The sequence below is a fragment of the Pezoporus occidentalis genome, unplaced genomic scaffold (genome assembly GCF_034315485.1).
Source record: "Pezoporus occidentalis ecotype Australia unplaced genomic scaffold, CSIRO_AGI_Poc_V1 ctg40, whole genome shotgun sequence".
NCBI classification, from domain to species: Eukaryota; Metazoa; Chordata; class Aves; order Psittaciformes; family Psittacidae; genus Pezoporus; species Pezoporus occidentalis.
In genome coordinates this window covers 2,748,785-2,765,854 of record NW_026915725.1, presented here as the reverse complement: position 1 = coordinate 2,765,854, position 17,070 = coordinate 2,748,785, and the positions used below count along the sequence as shown (strand labels likewise).

General features: G+C 35.2%; 1 protein-coding gene across 1 annotated transcript in view; it reads right to left on the bottom strand.

Annotated features, from left to right (window-relative positions):
* The window catches only part of DNAJC1 (DnaJ heat shock protein family (Hsp40) member C1), a 109,707-nt gene that overhangs the window by 62,027 nt on the left and 30,610 nt on the right, over positions 1–17,070 (bottom strand). The window contains exons 2-4 of the mRNA XM_062633659.1: positions 8,176–8,277; positions 7,300–7,346; positions 691–856 (exon numbers count right to left, since the gene is read on the bottom strand). Of these exons, the coding sequence (XP_062489643.1) occupies positions 691–856; positions 7,300–7,346; positions 8,176–8,277 (315 nt within the window). The remainder of the gene's footprint in view (positions 1–690; positions 857–7,299; positions 7,347–8,175; positions 8,278–17,070) is intronic.

Here is a 17,070-nt window from a genome sequence, read left to right as displayed (position 1 = left end):
ACATGAAGTCCAGTTCTGTCACTCATGTGTATCTCCATAGCAATCAAAGTTTTCTAAGAGGAGAAAGCATTCAACTTGCCTCCTTTTCTCATTCATCAACTTCAATAATGCAGTGGAAAATAAAAAAAAAGTAAATAGATGCTAATGTATGAATATTTTTCAAGTTATGCTTAGGTTTTTTTCTAGTCGAACAGCAACAGATCTCTATATAACAAAAAATTTTAAAAAGTCAAAAAATAATGTGGTTTATACTGCTTACCAGTGCCTATCCTGTTAACAAAAAACCCAAAGCAAAAAAGTATTTAGCTAAGAACAAAGGCAAAGCAAGTATGACTTCTAAATGAATGAAAACTCAATATTTTTAAACATCTTTTAGGAAAGCCACAGACATGACTACAGTAGCATACGATTCTGTGCCAAAAGATGGTAAAAGAGTTTTTATTCCTCTTCTTCCTTCCAGTTAAACACCCATCTCTTGCTAGTAATTACCAACTGTAGAAAAGTTAAGCAGTTTTTAGATTACTATTTCTGTAGCTCATTCTATACTTATCACCATCTTAAATATATTTTTTTTTATTAAAAATCCAAATTCAAATAGAGGAAGTAGAAGAGATGCCTATAATATGCAAACTTCTGCAGGAAATTCAATACTAATAATTGAAGCAAGTTTGATTTATTACCAATACTTACCAGCTGTTTTTCCAGGTAGATTGACCAAACCACAGCATAATGACCCACTGTGAGTATAATGAACAGGAGTAATGCCAGCTCAGCATTGCTCATTTTTCTCACCCGCCTGTAGTAGAATACAGGCTGTCGCCAATCTGGTAGTCCATTGATCAGAATATCATCATACCTACAAATGATGTAGCAAATATAACAGGCTTTCATGGAGAGCTAAAAATTAAATAAGCCAAACCATCCAATTATAAAACAAAACAAATGATAATCCAAAACCAGCTTGAATAATATACACACAAAAGATCATTTGGGTTTTGTTGTGTTTTGTTTTTTAGTTTTGGTTTTGTTGGGGGGCTGGTTTTAGAGCAATGCCTTGTTTTGTCAGCTGCTAGGCTTGCATCTGGAAACAAGCAGAATCCAGAACCAAATGCTGGGGAAATGTATCTAGTCTTTTGCAATTAAAATAAATAAATAAAGTGATTTGACTGGTCCTGCAACACCCACCCACCCTCCAGTTCATTCACTTCTGAAATAACAGACTCCTAGAAATGTAGCTGTGTTCTACCTGCCTAGTAATCAGTGGGCAGGTCTCCATGATAGAAGTAAATAACAAACCACACACTACTAAATAGGTAGCAAAGAACAAAAGTCAAACACTAGAGAAATCCATTTTTCTTTTACAAATTGAAAGCACAAGTGCTGGGGGAGGGGAGAGGTATTTTTGCTTTCGTTTTGTCCTTTAGTAGCACAATATCCATTACGTAAAAATGCTGCCAGACTTAACATCAATTCTGTGTCAGATACGAATCTGAAGTTAAAGGCTTGATTTTGATGTTAGAAAACAAAGTTCACCACAGCAAGATGATTTTGATTTTCTATTTGAAAAGCTGTCGCCAAAAATCAATCTATTTTAAAACTGTTTAATTTTACTTAACACCACTGACTGTACAGAAACCATTTTCTGACAATTTGTCTGTTTTTCTTCACACAGATGTCTTGAAATATCTTAGTATGTCTGGGGTCTTTTATTTACAGTATGTTACCATCAATTTAAAAATAAACAAGCCACAGACATGCAAAACAGATTTTTCTACTTGTTAACTTTGAAGAGTAAAGTTTCAAACAAAAATCTCTACAGTAAACTCAAAAACCTGTATGCTCAAGATGCACAACCTGTTAATCTTAAATTGAACACAACTCATTACATATTCTAATCACACCATTTCCAGAATTAAATCTGCACTGAAAGGCCTAATTTGGTGCAACACATTGACCAAAATATTTTAATTAAAAATATTCTGAGTTAGTCGCAGGCCTAATTACAGGAATAGAAATAGAGCCTATATTGTCATGCAGGTCAGTAGAACTCAGTAGTAGGTTTTTCTCAAGTAAATTGACCAATCCAGGAATAATAGCGCAGCTGCTAAACTGCCAGTCTTGACATGTAAATCAATTTAAATGCAACAACTGCACTAGCTACTTCGATAGTTATTAAATTGATACCTCAGAGATGTACTAAAAAAATTCTCCACAAGTAAATTCATTTTTTTAAGCAGAAAAAGAGGCAATGCTTTTCAATTAAAAAAATATACTTTAATTCAGCATATCTAGAAAAGCTGACTTCTGGTAAAACATTTGTTCAAGCTGAATAAATGCAGAAGATTTAACCATGCAGGATTCTTCAGTGCCCTGAATGCTATCAGCAGTAAAATTCATATTACAAAATTCTATCTTCCAGGGAAATTATAAGACCACTAAGATTAATATCCATTACTGTAAAATTTGAAGCAACCTTTTTCCTTTCCAGTAAGTCAAAATAAATTAACTACTGATGCCTTAACACAAAATCTGGTCAGAAAAAAGCCTTAGCATGTTACTTCAAAACTGAAACTTCTATGTAACTTTTTGTTCAAGAATTGAGTAAAAGTTTTAGCATTTTAGAAGCAGTAACACATTCCCTAAGCATTGTCAGAATACATGAAAATGTTTTAGAAAACAAACCCATTTTTAAACATTAGGTTGATAGATTTCACAACAGATGTTATTCCTTTGAAAGCTTCAGAGAAATACATGTAAAATCATAAAAATTTTTTAATACTGCTATAAATTTATTAAGCACTTGCCTTTCTTATAATACTAAAGCTTGCTAATTTATGTACTGAAAATGTGGCTACTGATTAAATAAGGTCCAATACAACAATATGTAAAACAGGATTGCAAAACTGACGTTTGACAACCACATCCTATTATAAATTATCTGTTAAAAAAAAAATAAGACAGCAGAGTCTCTTGCATTAAACACTTTAAACAGCACTCGGTATTTACTAGGCTACGTCCGCTGTTCTGAACAACAGTCTCCAAGGATTAAGTCTCAGAATCAATGCCCTATTGATTTTACTATCAATGAGCATTATGGCTCACACGACTGGCCATTTTAAGGGAAGATAGCTTCTATTATAACCCACTTTTTAGAATATATACTGTTAAAAGATAAATCACTGCTTTCAATAGTAATTAAGCTCTGTATTTGAAAAATAAAGATATCAATGATTTTCAGGTTTTCAACTGGAAAATGATCCTACTGAAACTCAGAAGCTTCCCATAATTTTAAAATCTTGATTTCCAAATTTAGGACATGGTCTAATTAAAAGCAAGTTTCTCATTAAAGAATTTCTTTATAGAATCCTACATTAGCTACAGAAGATAGTTAGTTAATCCACGTGCATCAAGAACTACATTCGAAATTTAATTACAAAGCATTCTTCTTTCAGCAACCTGTATTGTTACTTTATGTAAGCGGAAAAGAAAAATCAAGCTGAAAAGGAAAAAGAAAGTACACCTGCAGTATTTTTTCCTCAGACATATGTATACAGAATGCAACAAATCTGGCATATGAGTATGCCTGCCAGTTGTCTGAAATGCAGCAGTCAGCAAGCTACAAAAACCCCAAAGTCCCAATACAGGAACAAAAAGACAAAAAAAAAAATCCCCTTTAATACATTAAGTTGAATTTATTTATTTTTTTAGAACTGAGTACTCTACAGACTTGTTAGTCTTGTACTCACGAGTAACTAACTGCAGTATTATTAAAATTTCACTCTTCTGTAAAGTTGCATTAAATAGTTTTTAGAGGTCTTTGTAGAATCAATTACATTGCAAGAAAAAAAATTCCATTACCTGTAGTAGCTAATTACAATATCATCTCTTTTAATATAATTATGATTTACTCTTCCCTCCATGTCATATTTCAAATAATTTAGAGATTTGATATAGTTTATATCCTGTAACCTTGAATTAATGAGATCTATTCTGAACTACGGGAAGACTGCACTGTTTTTTTTTCTTTTGGGGCCTTTTTTCCTCAAGATGTCAAAGACATCCAGTGCAACATCAGCCAGAACAGTTTATACCTATGAATACAGACAATTATAATGAGAGCTAAGATAAACACCTTTCTTACTCTAAACAAGTATATCTTGATTCCTTTGCAAATGCTTCCTGTAATCAAGCCCACATTGTTACAGAGAATAGGCCTGGTAACTTATAAAAGCTCTTTAAAATGGTAACAAACAATGAAATTAAAATGTAAGATTTTTGACTAATTACAATTAATAGAAGTGTGTGAAACTACCTCCTTTTTCATAAATTAAAAATAATCAAAGGCTAATAAAATTTATCATTGTCAAGTTGATTTACCAATAAATGCCCTAAAGTAAAATGTATTTCAGGAAACACACCTCTGTCTCCATTCCCCAGAGATAAAGTTTTACGTAGAATTTTACACACCACAGTGTGCATACCAAACATGAAACATGTTCTGCCACATGTACATTTAACTTAATCTTAAACACTTTATATTAAATAATGCTGCATATATATTTAATGTTAGAATATGAGAATGCTTTGGTCATGTATAAGTCAGTGTGTAAGATAAAATTACTAAGAGGGTAATACTATCATACTCTGTAGTTTTACTACTAATATTAGTATATTTCACAAGCAACTACATAACTTTCTCAAAAAAGCAAACCACATTTTAATTTGTAAGCCCTGTATTATAATTGTCACTAGAGGAACTGTGATGTTTTAAGAAAAGCTTCTGCCACCAGATAAAGTAAAAATTTACTGATAAATCTGAAAATACAGAGTTTAGAAAAATAATCACATACAGGTTGCCAACAGATCTGGCTTTTTAGAATGCTGTTTCTTTACACACACAGAGTTAACACCTCTGCCATTCACCAAGACAAGGAGGAAAGGTCTAATTAGACACAGTTATATTGTTTCAAAGTGAGTTCATCATTCACTGCAAGAGTGCAGGACCTTATTCCTGCCTTTGCTGGTTCCACTCTGTATGCACATCAGGACCAATGCCAGCCTACACCACTTTCAATATGAGCAATAAGAAGCAGGTACAGCTGATTTCACTGTTCAGAAGCAGAAGTCTGCAGCTCACTCTTCTCAAGGTGGTGTAATCCCATGCCCCAGCCCATTTAGGTGTCCAGTTGTGAAAGAATTCCCAGCTAAAATGCCAAAATTTCTCACTGACTAATTTGTAAGAAACAGAACTTACTTCCTTCTCATCCCATCAGGTCTTTGAATTTCAGGTATAAAAAATACCACACTATCCGGGGTGGGGGGGAACCTGGCAGAAGGCTTTGTTACAGCAGATCCAAGTAAGCATCTCCAAAATCAGGATGAAATTGAGTTGATAAGCTCTGAGAGACAAAGGGTGCGGTGTAGTTTCTTCCCAGTACATGGGCATGACAGTAACCTTTGAGCCCCTTCACTACATCTATCACCTCACACAATGAATAGGCAAGTATCAACATCTAAAGTAGGAAGATTGCAAAAAAAGCAGTAATTCTCCCTTTTCTTCTGCCAAGAAACCCATGAGTTACCTTGGAACACAAACAATATTAGAGAGGGAGCAGCTCCTCGCACACTTAAGATTTGTTTTAAAGATGTACTATAACAATGCCTTACAGGGTACAGGACAGACCACCCTCCATTTAGAAGCTCAACTGAGAGTTTAAGAATGTCAACTGTGTAATATATCTGACCAATAAAGGTTTTTTCAAAGCAATGACACCATATAGCTATGCTACTGTATATGTTATTTCTAAACTCTGCATATTATTTCCAGAAAATTCTCTGAAGATAAACTATTTAATCAACTATAGAGGCAACATCAACCATGCATCCACACTGTGCAAGAAAGATATGCCACTACGTACAAAACAAGTTATTGACAGTGAACTCAATCTAAGTGAGAACAATCTACCACTGCTTTAAGTTCTCATTTGTAATCACTGTGCTGCACTAATTAACAAGATTCTTGTAAACAAGTTGGGTTAATTCATTCATATTTGCAATGCATGCAAGGCTTAAAAACCTAAGTTTTACAAGCTACTGCATCACAGTTCCATGCAAAAAGCTGCTATTACAGCTGCAAGGAAATTCCTAAAGATGCCAAGCTGGAACTAAGTTCCAGAAAGGCAATATCAGAAAGTAGATGTAAACAATGTTATAAACAAAAAATTGGGAAAATTTGGGGGATAACTCACTTTTCAAGTGGTCTGGAACCACTTAAACTAACATTAAAAAAAAAAAACAACAACAAAACCCACCAAAAAAACATTCCTTGAGTAGAACCTCACAATGAAATTCTCTTGAGAGAAAACAAAAAAAAAAAACCAACCCCACCAAATTTCCAGAAGTACTTCTATTAAGTACATTTTCATGACACTTCAAGAGATGATTATCAAAAAGTAGATAATCTGTACTATAAAACCTGGACTCCTGCCAAGACATCTACAAAGCCAATAACCCTTCAAGAAATGTCTCGTGAAGCCCTGTTTAAATACTTGTAAGCCGAAAGGTGATTTACTATAACTCCAACCCAAAAGCAAAACTCTTTCAAGTGTCCCAGATAATCACTAAATGCTCATCAGCTCAAAAGAATAAAAAAAAATTTTAAACAATCATCCAAAAAGCAGCTCAGCCCCAGGTTCTCAGTGCCTAATTCTATCTCCTCCAGGTACTGCTGCACACACTCCTGAAGCAGCAAGGACAACTATTACTTATTAAAAACTTATGCTATTTATACCAAAGTTTACAGTATTATAAATAATACATCTGAAAGAAAAAACAGTTAACTAAGCAACAGAAAACAATGCTGAAGATGTACACTGGAAATAATTCCTAAATATCATGCTACAAACCTCAAGATATAAATTTCATTAATACAATGAGATACAACTGTCAGCTGAATCAGTGGCCTGTATTTTCAACCATTTCATTGTTTTAATAAAATAAGCAATGAGAATTAACACAACTCAAGAAGAAGTGATATAATTAAGTGTTAAAAAAACTGCTTCAAATAACAGCAAGCTTCTGAAGTTGAGATACCAGTTCTAAAGGAGTACAACCAGTATATAACACAAAAATAAACACCATCTTCCACTTTAAGCTATACACAATCTTTAATTAAACCTAAGAATTGCAAATGTAAATTATACAAAAAAATCATCTGAAGAGTTACAATTAAGTCAAATAGGACTTATATATATCACTTGCACAAATGCTTTATTTAAGAAACTGTGTGAATTAACTCACCTCTGCCTCCTTTCTTCATCCTTTAAAACCTCATAGATGGCCACCAACTAAAACAAAACCAGAAAAAGGAAGGGGGGGGGGGGGGGGAGAATCACACACACGAAATACTTTACAAACTTTGAGTAGTAGTATAATATTTTATGTTTGCCAGCTAATGACCTTTGCCAATTTTCACATTCCCCTGCAACACTGAAAAGCAAACTCAATATGCAAAAGAAACAGTGACATATTCATACACAAAGTATCATCAGAAACACAAACAACTCCTACAGAAGCCTTGTTTTTTTCCCCTCCTTGCATCTGTCAAACTGAGTCTTGCATCAGTTACATCTTAAAAATAAAAGGTATAATTTGTTTCATCCTAAAGATGTTACTGAAATTAAGTAGCCTCTATTTAGTCATCAGAAGTATATTTCTAAAGGTAGAGCCAATTACAAGAGTCTCGTGGTTTCACTCTGTAAGGATTCAAAAGGCACATATTCAAAAACTAAAATGAATAAATGAATGTTTTCATTAATTATGCCCACATATGGCTTGCATTGAGAACTGATCAGATTTTTTTCCCTGCTGCTTTTGAAATAGGTATTTATAAACAGCCTTACATAAAGTGCAAAACATATTACCCTCCTAAGAGTACAAGTGTAAGTGTTATGTTCAAATTAATGTTAATAACAGGTAAATACTAATTTAGGAGTTAGTCAACAAGTTAATTCTGAAAAAGTGCACTTGATTTTAATCAATATATCAGGAAAAATGTAATTCAATGTTCAGCTTAGTCATTTCAAAGGTGTACCATTGTTCTTACTGAAACACACTATCATAAAAAATTCTGATTCTATTTTCCCTAAAAAATTTATTGCCACACATTGCACTTACTTGCCTAAACTGTGTCTCTGCATTTTCATCTTTATTCTTGTCTGGGTGCAAAACCAGTGAAAGCTTTCGATATGCTTTCCGAATGTCTGCGGACGAAGCATCCTGAAAAAGTAAAACAAAGCAAATGATCAGAAACTAATTCTCAGAGTTTGTTAAGATGTGAAGACAGTCAACCAAGTGCAGGAACTAAGTCAACGTAATTTGAGACGTCTAGCAACCAAACCATGCAACTAGCCTAGCCTAAATGACTGAATGAAACAGTCATCCAGGCCAATTCATCTTTCAACTTCCTTCATTACCATACATCCATTACAGTGATATTTGCCAAAACTTCCAAGCACTTTCTTGCTTAAACACTAACCCAGGCACCTTCTACACCACTTGAAAGTTCAAATAAAACCTCAAAATTATTGCATCTGCATATCTTCAAGACAGACATCATTTCAGGAAATTATCATGCTCAATTTCCCAAACTCAGGACTTGCTCTGAACTCTTCCCTTATTAATATTTACATGTAATTCACCAGTAATAGGACTTCCATTCAACTTCAGCTTCACTGTGTCTAAAGAATTGTATTTTTCTAAAGTAGCTTCAAATTGCAGTCTTGAAGCTATACTGTAGCACCGTCATCAATCTTTATCTTAATCACTGTAAGAATTGCACACATTTGGGGAAGGAAAAAATAAAACTCAGAATGTAAAATGCATCAGTGAGGTATCAAGTTAACTGCACAATGCACAGATTTCTGAATGAATGACCGCTATTTAGTACATGCTATAAAAATATCCAGAAATGGAAGATTTCAAGAGTTATATTATGTAGTATATATGTGTTAGACTCAGCAGAAAAGACACAAAGCATCATATTTAAACAGAACTACTTGCATTCTATTACTAATGTCTCCAAGGCAACATTTTAGAAATCAACTGTTTATCTGACGATTTTTATTCCTTGATTTTGTATATATTGTTCCCCAGTATATTCTCTCTCTCAAAATTACAGTGTCAATAGGGATTAAAAACCACCAAAACCCAGATCTGAATTAGCTGTGAGAGGAACAGAGCTGAAATAAGATAATAATTAACGCAATACTATAATTAGTCTGTCAGTCTTTTTATTACAAATCATTATTTTCATTTTAAAATTTTCAGTTTTATAACATGAGGCTATTATAATGCTGTATACAAGTTTGGGCCAGGAGTGAATATTAGCAAAAGACTGAAGGAGGGGAAGAGGGAAAGGATAAAGCGGGGAGGGGGGGAGCAAAAGCAGAATTTTCTCAAATTCAGCTTTGAAATGATATTTTAAGTAAGCTGGTATTATCCCCGAATGCGAGACCAAAATTTCCAGAGTCTCTTCTCCGCCAAAGAAGGAAGGTGCTTTTATTAGTCGCAGGAAGATTTCTCCTGAAAAGACTGCATATGCATTTTTCATTTTTAAATTTTCCAACAGCTACTTCTAAGGCCTGGGACACCAAAGCAAAATTCCTCTGGTTAAGTACCAGCTTGCTTCCAGCTTCATTGCTGCTAGGGAGCTGTTTCATACTGCCATTGTTTTATAGGTTTAACTCCTGGTGAAGTGGAAGGAAGAGACAGTGACTAAGTATCTATTCTAAGCACAAAGAAACATTAAATTCTTGAGATACAAGCTCAATAGAATTAGATTAAATAAATGAGAAAATGCAAAGTAAATAAACTTTTTTAAATTAGAGATTGAGAGCATCATAACCTCAAGATATGTGTATAAAAGTATAACCTCCAGACTGTGTATCTAGGATAAAACACAGTTTATTCCTTCCCTACCACACATTTAGATGTGCTTGGTATTATTTATGGAACAGTCACAGTGAACAGTTAAAAACCTGATAAAAGCACATTAAAAGGTTGACCCACAGAATTCTTGCAATTACTTCGAACAACAAACAAGTAAACAAAGTTATAGTGTTTTCAGTTGTATCCAAACAATTTAAACTTCAATTTTGAGAGCAGCATAATTATTTGTGCAAAAGATCAGGCCAAAAGGTAGTTTATCTGTTTCATGCTTAAGCAAAGCATGAGATGCCAATTCAGCTCTGAAAGAATAAAGTTGCTTAAATATTTATGTTGATTCACCTTCAGAAGCTGAAACAAAAACTTATGAATTTACAAAAATAGATTGTTCCTCTTAGTTACCAGGAATAATTTAGAGATACTTTTATTTCCCTCATCTACCAACCCAGTCAGCCACTTCATAAACAATGCGGGCTTGTCTTCAAGATGAAGTATTTCAATACTACTACTGCAAATAAAAATCAGGAAATAGTTTACTGGCCATAGTTTTAGCTAAACCATGAAAGTGATCTTTATGAACATATCAGCTAATTGTAATTACGCCCTAGAAGGTTGAAAAGGTGATAATAATACTGACAAGAAATTAAATATGGGATGTTGCTGTGAATGATTTAATTACAACTGGTCCACATAAATTTCTGCAGCAACAATAATTCTGCCTGCTAACCAACTTCTCCACAATACTGTCAAGCACAACACAGGAAAAGGTTGTATGTTCCAAACATTTTGCTAATTAATGCTACCTACAAGTAATGTTGGGCATCTTCAGGCAAGGCTCCAGATCCTCTGGGAGTTGCCCTGAACAAAAGTGGTCGGGCTTTCAGAAAAGCCTCTCATCACTTGAGAACTTCCTAGCAGTGTATGACCCTACATAAGCTACAAAGAACGATTATTTTCGAATTAATAAAGAAGCACATACCATACTTAAGTCAGCTGTTCTAAGAGACTTTCAATTATAGCTAACTGACTTTGTTAGCAAACTTCAGGAACACTGCCATAAAGGCTGAACAACAAAACACCGAGTTAAGAGTCAATATTTCAGTCTATAGAAAACACTATTTCACATATTAGGGCAGAAGTCCAAAGATTTGAGAGAGAAAGCCATGACCACATTAAGGTTTTCTGCGTTTTAAAGAAAAAGCTCAGAAGACATGTTGGATGGCTTTGTTTGCAGAAATCTTCATCTTAGTTACATTTAAGGAGGGAAAAATAAAACCTGTATAAGCATATCAGTTAACAGCAGAAGCAGCAGGTAATCTTATAGACAGCTAGTGCATTAAGTGATTTCTCCAACACTGTGATTCAGGTTGGCAAATTTTACCACCAATTAAGGCAAATGAGCCTGTCACACTGTCTCCCTCATATGGATACAAACATCAAAAGCACCACCTGCCTTGATAACTATCTCTTCAAAGCAATATTGTCCCATAATGCTTCAAAAGTTGAACATCTCTTTGCACATCCATTTCCAGTTAACGGATCTTACAAGTTGAGAACTACTCTCACTGCAACAGCAGCACACACTTCCATATGCAAGTCCACTTTCATATGAGAGAATGCTGTTCAGGAGGAAAAAAGGCAATAATCCATCTTGTATATTTTGAAACAGGGAGCATAACACAAGCACTTATATTAAAAGATAATGCAAAATGAATGCTCTAAGCTAAAATAAAACCTGACCAGCTGTCAGCTGCAAAGCTGGAAAAAATGCACATAGTAGACAACTCAACGGAGAAGGTATTTTGTGCTAGATTTAGTTCTCAGAAATACCAAACTGCAAGACTACATTTAGACAGGCCACAGTCTGGTCTCTTATGCATGCAAATATGCAAGTACTGATGAGGGAATTTCTTAATTGCTAACACTTTATTGAACAAGCAGAGTGTCCATGTGACTAGTTATATGACTTCGAGGTAGATTGTTAGAAGTTCATCTTTTCACACTGTTTCATGTAATCCTTTATACTACAAACAAGTATTTTAGCACACAAACAAACTTACCATTTGAAGGGATCAACAGTGTATCAAGAGCTAAACACATTTCTTAAGGTACTCTGTTAGAATATTTGATTTTGTCTAAAAGGTAATACACATCAGATTCCCAGAGTGGGGGAGAGGAGAAAACTTTCTTATCACTATTTCTGCGTTAACTTTTGGCAACTTGTTCAATTCAGACAATGAAAAACACATTACTAAATTTTACTTTACTCAGCATCATTTTCATTTGCTCTAGTATTGTGAAGAAAAGTTCTATCATTAGACTACAAACACCAAGGAGAAACAAAGAAAGAATATTTTCACAACACATATAAGAATAAGTCACCTAACCACGCATTTGTCTCATTTTTAAAATTCATTTCTTGCTGAAAAATGTATGAAGATCCAAATCCGGTCTCCTCCTCTGTCTATGCAAATTCAGACTCACACCTACAGAGTTCACTTCCACCTTTACAATAAACAGAACTGGCGTATTACAGTACAAGCATATTACTCCACTACTTTCTTTCCCAATGTAACTATGATTACTAATGAAGCTAAAAAAAAAGAAAAAAAAGAAAAAGCCTCATTGTGGTCCCAAGACAGTTCTTGGTGAACACATATAAGATATTGCCATAGGCAAACAGTGATTAGGTCAAGGGGAAAAAATAATCAATGCCTACATAGTTTTCACTTACCAACATACACAATTCAAAACCCAAATTGTTCCCTTGAGTGCAATGCAGTTATACAACAAGACTTAGTTACTTACAATTTAGCAACTGCTTCTAACACAGTAAATGTGCTTGATTCATCCTGGGTTTTAAATATGCCTGCTCATGTCTTCAAATAGGTGGCATGTATCTTTATTAGCAATATATCTTTATTAGCAATGGGAAGGCATGTGGTCCAAAGGACCAAGTATGAAGATAGAAATCACATTTCTATTCACCTGCAATCTGGCCAATCACTTGTTAATGGGTGAAAAGAGAATGACATCAGTATGTCTATTTCATTGCAGTGCTGCTGTATAACTGTGTAGAATTTTCCAAAGCGCGTGTTACTGAAGCTATACAGCAACCAAAGGTGACAACTGCATAGAGCACCAGATGACTGTATTTCAAGTGTGAACCTTATACCTGTAAATAACCTCTGCACAAGCAGGCCTTCATGAGGCCTTTTTTCAGCTTTCCCAAATTATAAATCAGACTTATATAACTTTTGTGGTTTTTTTTTTTTTATTCAAGAGCAATTAAAAAGGAATAGTCTTTCCTCAACAAAATATTCCATTCAGATTTTTTTTTGTGTAGAATAAGGGGGTATAAATCACTATTTTCCTTTTGGTAACCATCAGGTATACAAGTTAAAGTAGAACAGTACAGGGGAAAAAAAAAAAGCAAACTTTGTAAATTCACAATCGTGTATTTTTCTTCCATGATTTGAAACTGCAGGATGCACAGACTGTCCCACACAAAGTCACAACACAAGCAGGGACAAATAACTGGAGAGAAGCTACACATGTCTATTAAACGTTGTGTCAACACTGCTGCTTTATAGCTGGTTATTTTCTTGTGAAGTCCACAAAAAACTAATATCCATAACCAAACAAACACAACTGTAGGCCAATAATTAAATATCCACAGCCCTCATTCCTTGAGCAACATCAAGGCACACAGTGTGACCCCCTCTTTAAGTGTCTCATTCTCTTAAGTGGTCAGAACACAACCATTGCTGTTCCACAACCCTTCCCTAGGTAATTCTTATGGCAGAAACGATACAGCTGTGACACTTCTTCCAACCCGATTCTCACCCCTTAGTTTCACACAGACTGACACAAACCTCTTCAACCTGATGGAAGGCCATTCTGACTGGAAACTTACCACCAGAACTGTACAAGTCAGTGGCTGGCCTTAGCTCTAGACTTTGCTCCTTTTATTTTTTTTTAAATTAAAAAAAAAAATTAAAAAAAGTCAATGAGACTTTAAGAAACAAACAATAAAATTCAGCATTATCAGCACCAACGGCCTTAAATGTCACAATACAGATGACCTGTGCACAACCACAAGCATCCTCATTTCCCCCTCACAGCTTTTTTTGGGAAGTAACTTCCCTTTAAAGATAAAAAAAATAAATAAATAAATAAATTTTAAAAAATCACACCTGTTACCCATGCTGTTTCTACACAAAGAAACTGCTCAGTAGCACCAGAAGGAAAAGCAACAGCCACATAAAGCAGACATACCCATATCTAACATGGTTGCTCCTGCAACAGCAGCAACACAGGACTAGGAAATAAAGGAATCTTCATCCATATCAAACTTGATTAAAATACCATTCCCATATTTGCTTCATATCCATCCACTGCAACCCAGTCTGAATTTAAGCTCCCATGACCAGGTTAGTTCCAAGAAGCACACCTGAGTTTGCCAAGTTTGCACTTGGAAAAAAATGTACAAGGGATACAAGAGTCTTATAGAAAATTCCAGCGATGGGAAGGACCTGCCAGCAATTCTCAAGAACCTAACTCTAGCAAAGAAAAGCAAGTGTCTCCCAAAAGATCAAGCATTGTCTCTGAACTTTCACAATTAAAAGATACCAGCTGAGTTTTGGCTTACATTTCTGGTTGCACATCCTTTGTTTAATTCATCCTTTTTTTATACAACTTCTTTCTAAGACACTCATCTTTTTTCAAGAACATAAATTCAGTTAAACTCAAATTTGCTGCTTCTCTACAGATGAGTGCTCCAAGTATACCCAGGCAGAAGAGATCTGCTCCAAGCGAAGCCATGTATCTCACAACATTCCATTGATTTAAACTGAATAACAGCACAGCAGGGAAATACATAGGAACTAAAAATAATGCTAAAAAGGTGTTTTAACGCTTTCTTATGTTGCTAAGTTTTAAAGCAATTCATGAAATGAAAATGAACACAAACCAGCACAATGTATTCCTGTGAGCTTCTGATAACTGGCACAATCCCTTCACTGGCATGTTTGTTTCCAGGGGAGTGTGTCAAATGAAAGAAGACTCTGTTTTCAGCCTGGCGTGCCAAATGAATGAAAATTCTGCTGCCTCATGCTTGAAAAACCAAAAAAAGTGATCTCCTCAGCACATGTGCTCAATTATATGGGTTTAGGTTTTCTTGACCAATTTGAACAACAGTATTTATATGTAATTTTTTTCTTCTGCTGAAACTACTTTAGCCTTTTACCTTTTTTACTTAGGTTTTCAGAAACTGATTACGTAGGAAAAATTAGATTGCCCAAGAGACCACTGTCATGTATAACCATAAGTTATGTTTTAACGTAAGCTTTGTCTCTGAGATGCAGAGAATACTCATCAACTCTCAACATTTTTAGAACTGTTGTTCAAATTCAAAATGGACAAAAGCTATCGAACAACAACAGCAGACATTATTGGCTAATTTGAAATCTTCCTATTGTTATAGTTTATGTCCATTTAGGTTTTCATTCTGGTAGTTCAAAAGGAAGGAACGAGTCAGTATCCTTTATTTATTTCACATGTTTCTCCAGGATCACTAGGAGATATATTTTGACTCAATTTTATAGATTACCTTTACTGGTTACACATTTATATAATATATCTTATATAATTTTTATACTATATATAGTTGTGTGTATTTATGTATACCTGTGTGTATTCTCGTACAGGGTAAATAAAGCTGCTCCTAGGGAGTTCTCTTTAAAATCTGCCTATCATACCAGATTTCCAGTATACAGCTCTCGGGTAAAAATATCCCCTACAAAATTCCTGATCCTTCAACCTATTCACAGCAACTAAATTGCTACAAAGACAGACCACTACTTTTACAGTCCAGGCTGGCAGGGAAAACAAAATGTGATCGTAGAATCATATAATAGATAGGGTTGGAAGGGACCTTAAAGATCATCTAGTTCCAACCCCCCTGCCATGGACAGTGACGCCTCACACTAGACCATGCTGCCCAGAGCTCTGTCCAGCCTGGCCCTGAACACTTCAGGGATGGGGCAGTCACAACTTCTCTGAGCAACCTGTTGCAGTGGCTCACCACTCTCATAGCAAAGAATTTGTTCCTAATGTCTAACCTGCAGTGTCTAAATCTTGCTCAATGCCTTTGCCCCTAGATAGCACAGGCCCCTGATTTACAAGAGAGGTGGCACTATACCCAAGGACAGCTGAACACAGTCAATGTTAACCACTGTGGAGAACCTGTACAAGGTGGCGAAGATTTTGGGGTGTAGTGCCCCAAATACCCTGCTATTTGTTTATATAGCACTCTTGCTATATTTCAACTTTCATACATTTTCAACTTCTTTCCAGAAGGTAGGGAATTAGAGGAAATTAGAGAATCAGAGACGTTGCATCCATACCAGGCCTCTACCTCCTCCTCCTGTTGCTTATCCTGTTCTCATTATACCCTTCCACCAGAACTGACATGCCTGACCCATACGCTCCTACACAACTAGCCTGTCTTTTCAAATAACTGTTTCACAGATCTCAATTTAAGCATAATTTTTAGAGGGAGATTACTAATGACCACAGATTTTGGTAAAAGCAAACCAAAGATCAAAACAAATAGAACAAATAACCCCCCTGCAAATTCTTTAGTCAATTCCTGTGCACATGAATTGCTGCTGTCACTTTTGTGACTACATCTTTAATTTATTTGTGAGCTCTAAAACTTCTTACACTCTTAGAAAGGTGTTTATTGCCATCCTTTGTGACATCCACAAAATGAGGAAAGGGCATACAAGAGGCAAGATATAAGATGCATGGCTGAAAAGAAACTATTATAAAGCCATACAGGAAGCCAGCAGAGAGCAACTCTCTCCAACACAGTTTTCAAAAACCTACCCATTAACTTCTGTATCAACACAACATTTACATAGTGAATAATCCCCACAGGCATTACCTTTCAGAATAAACATTAAGTATTTATTAGCCACTTCCCCAGCCCTATCAGCAGTGAAGGACACCAATTTATGGGCCCATACACCCACAGACATCCATCACACACACTCAGAGATGCCGATATAAAAATACATATGAACAAGTGTATCCACCCAGCAGTCCTGAATGCTTACACAA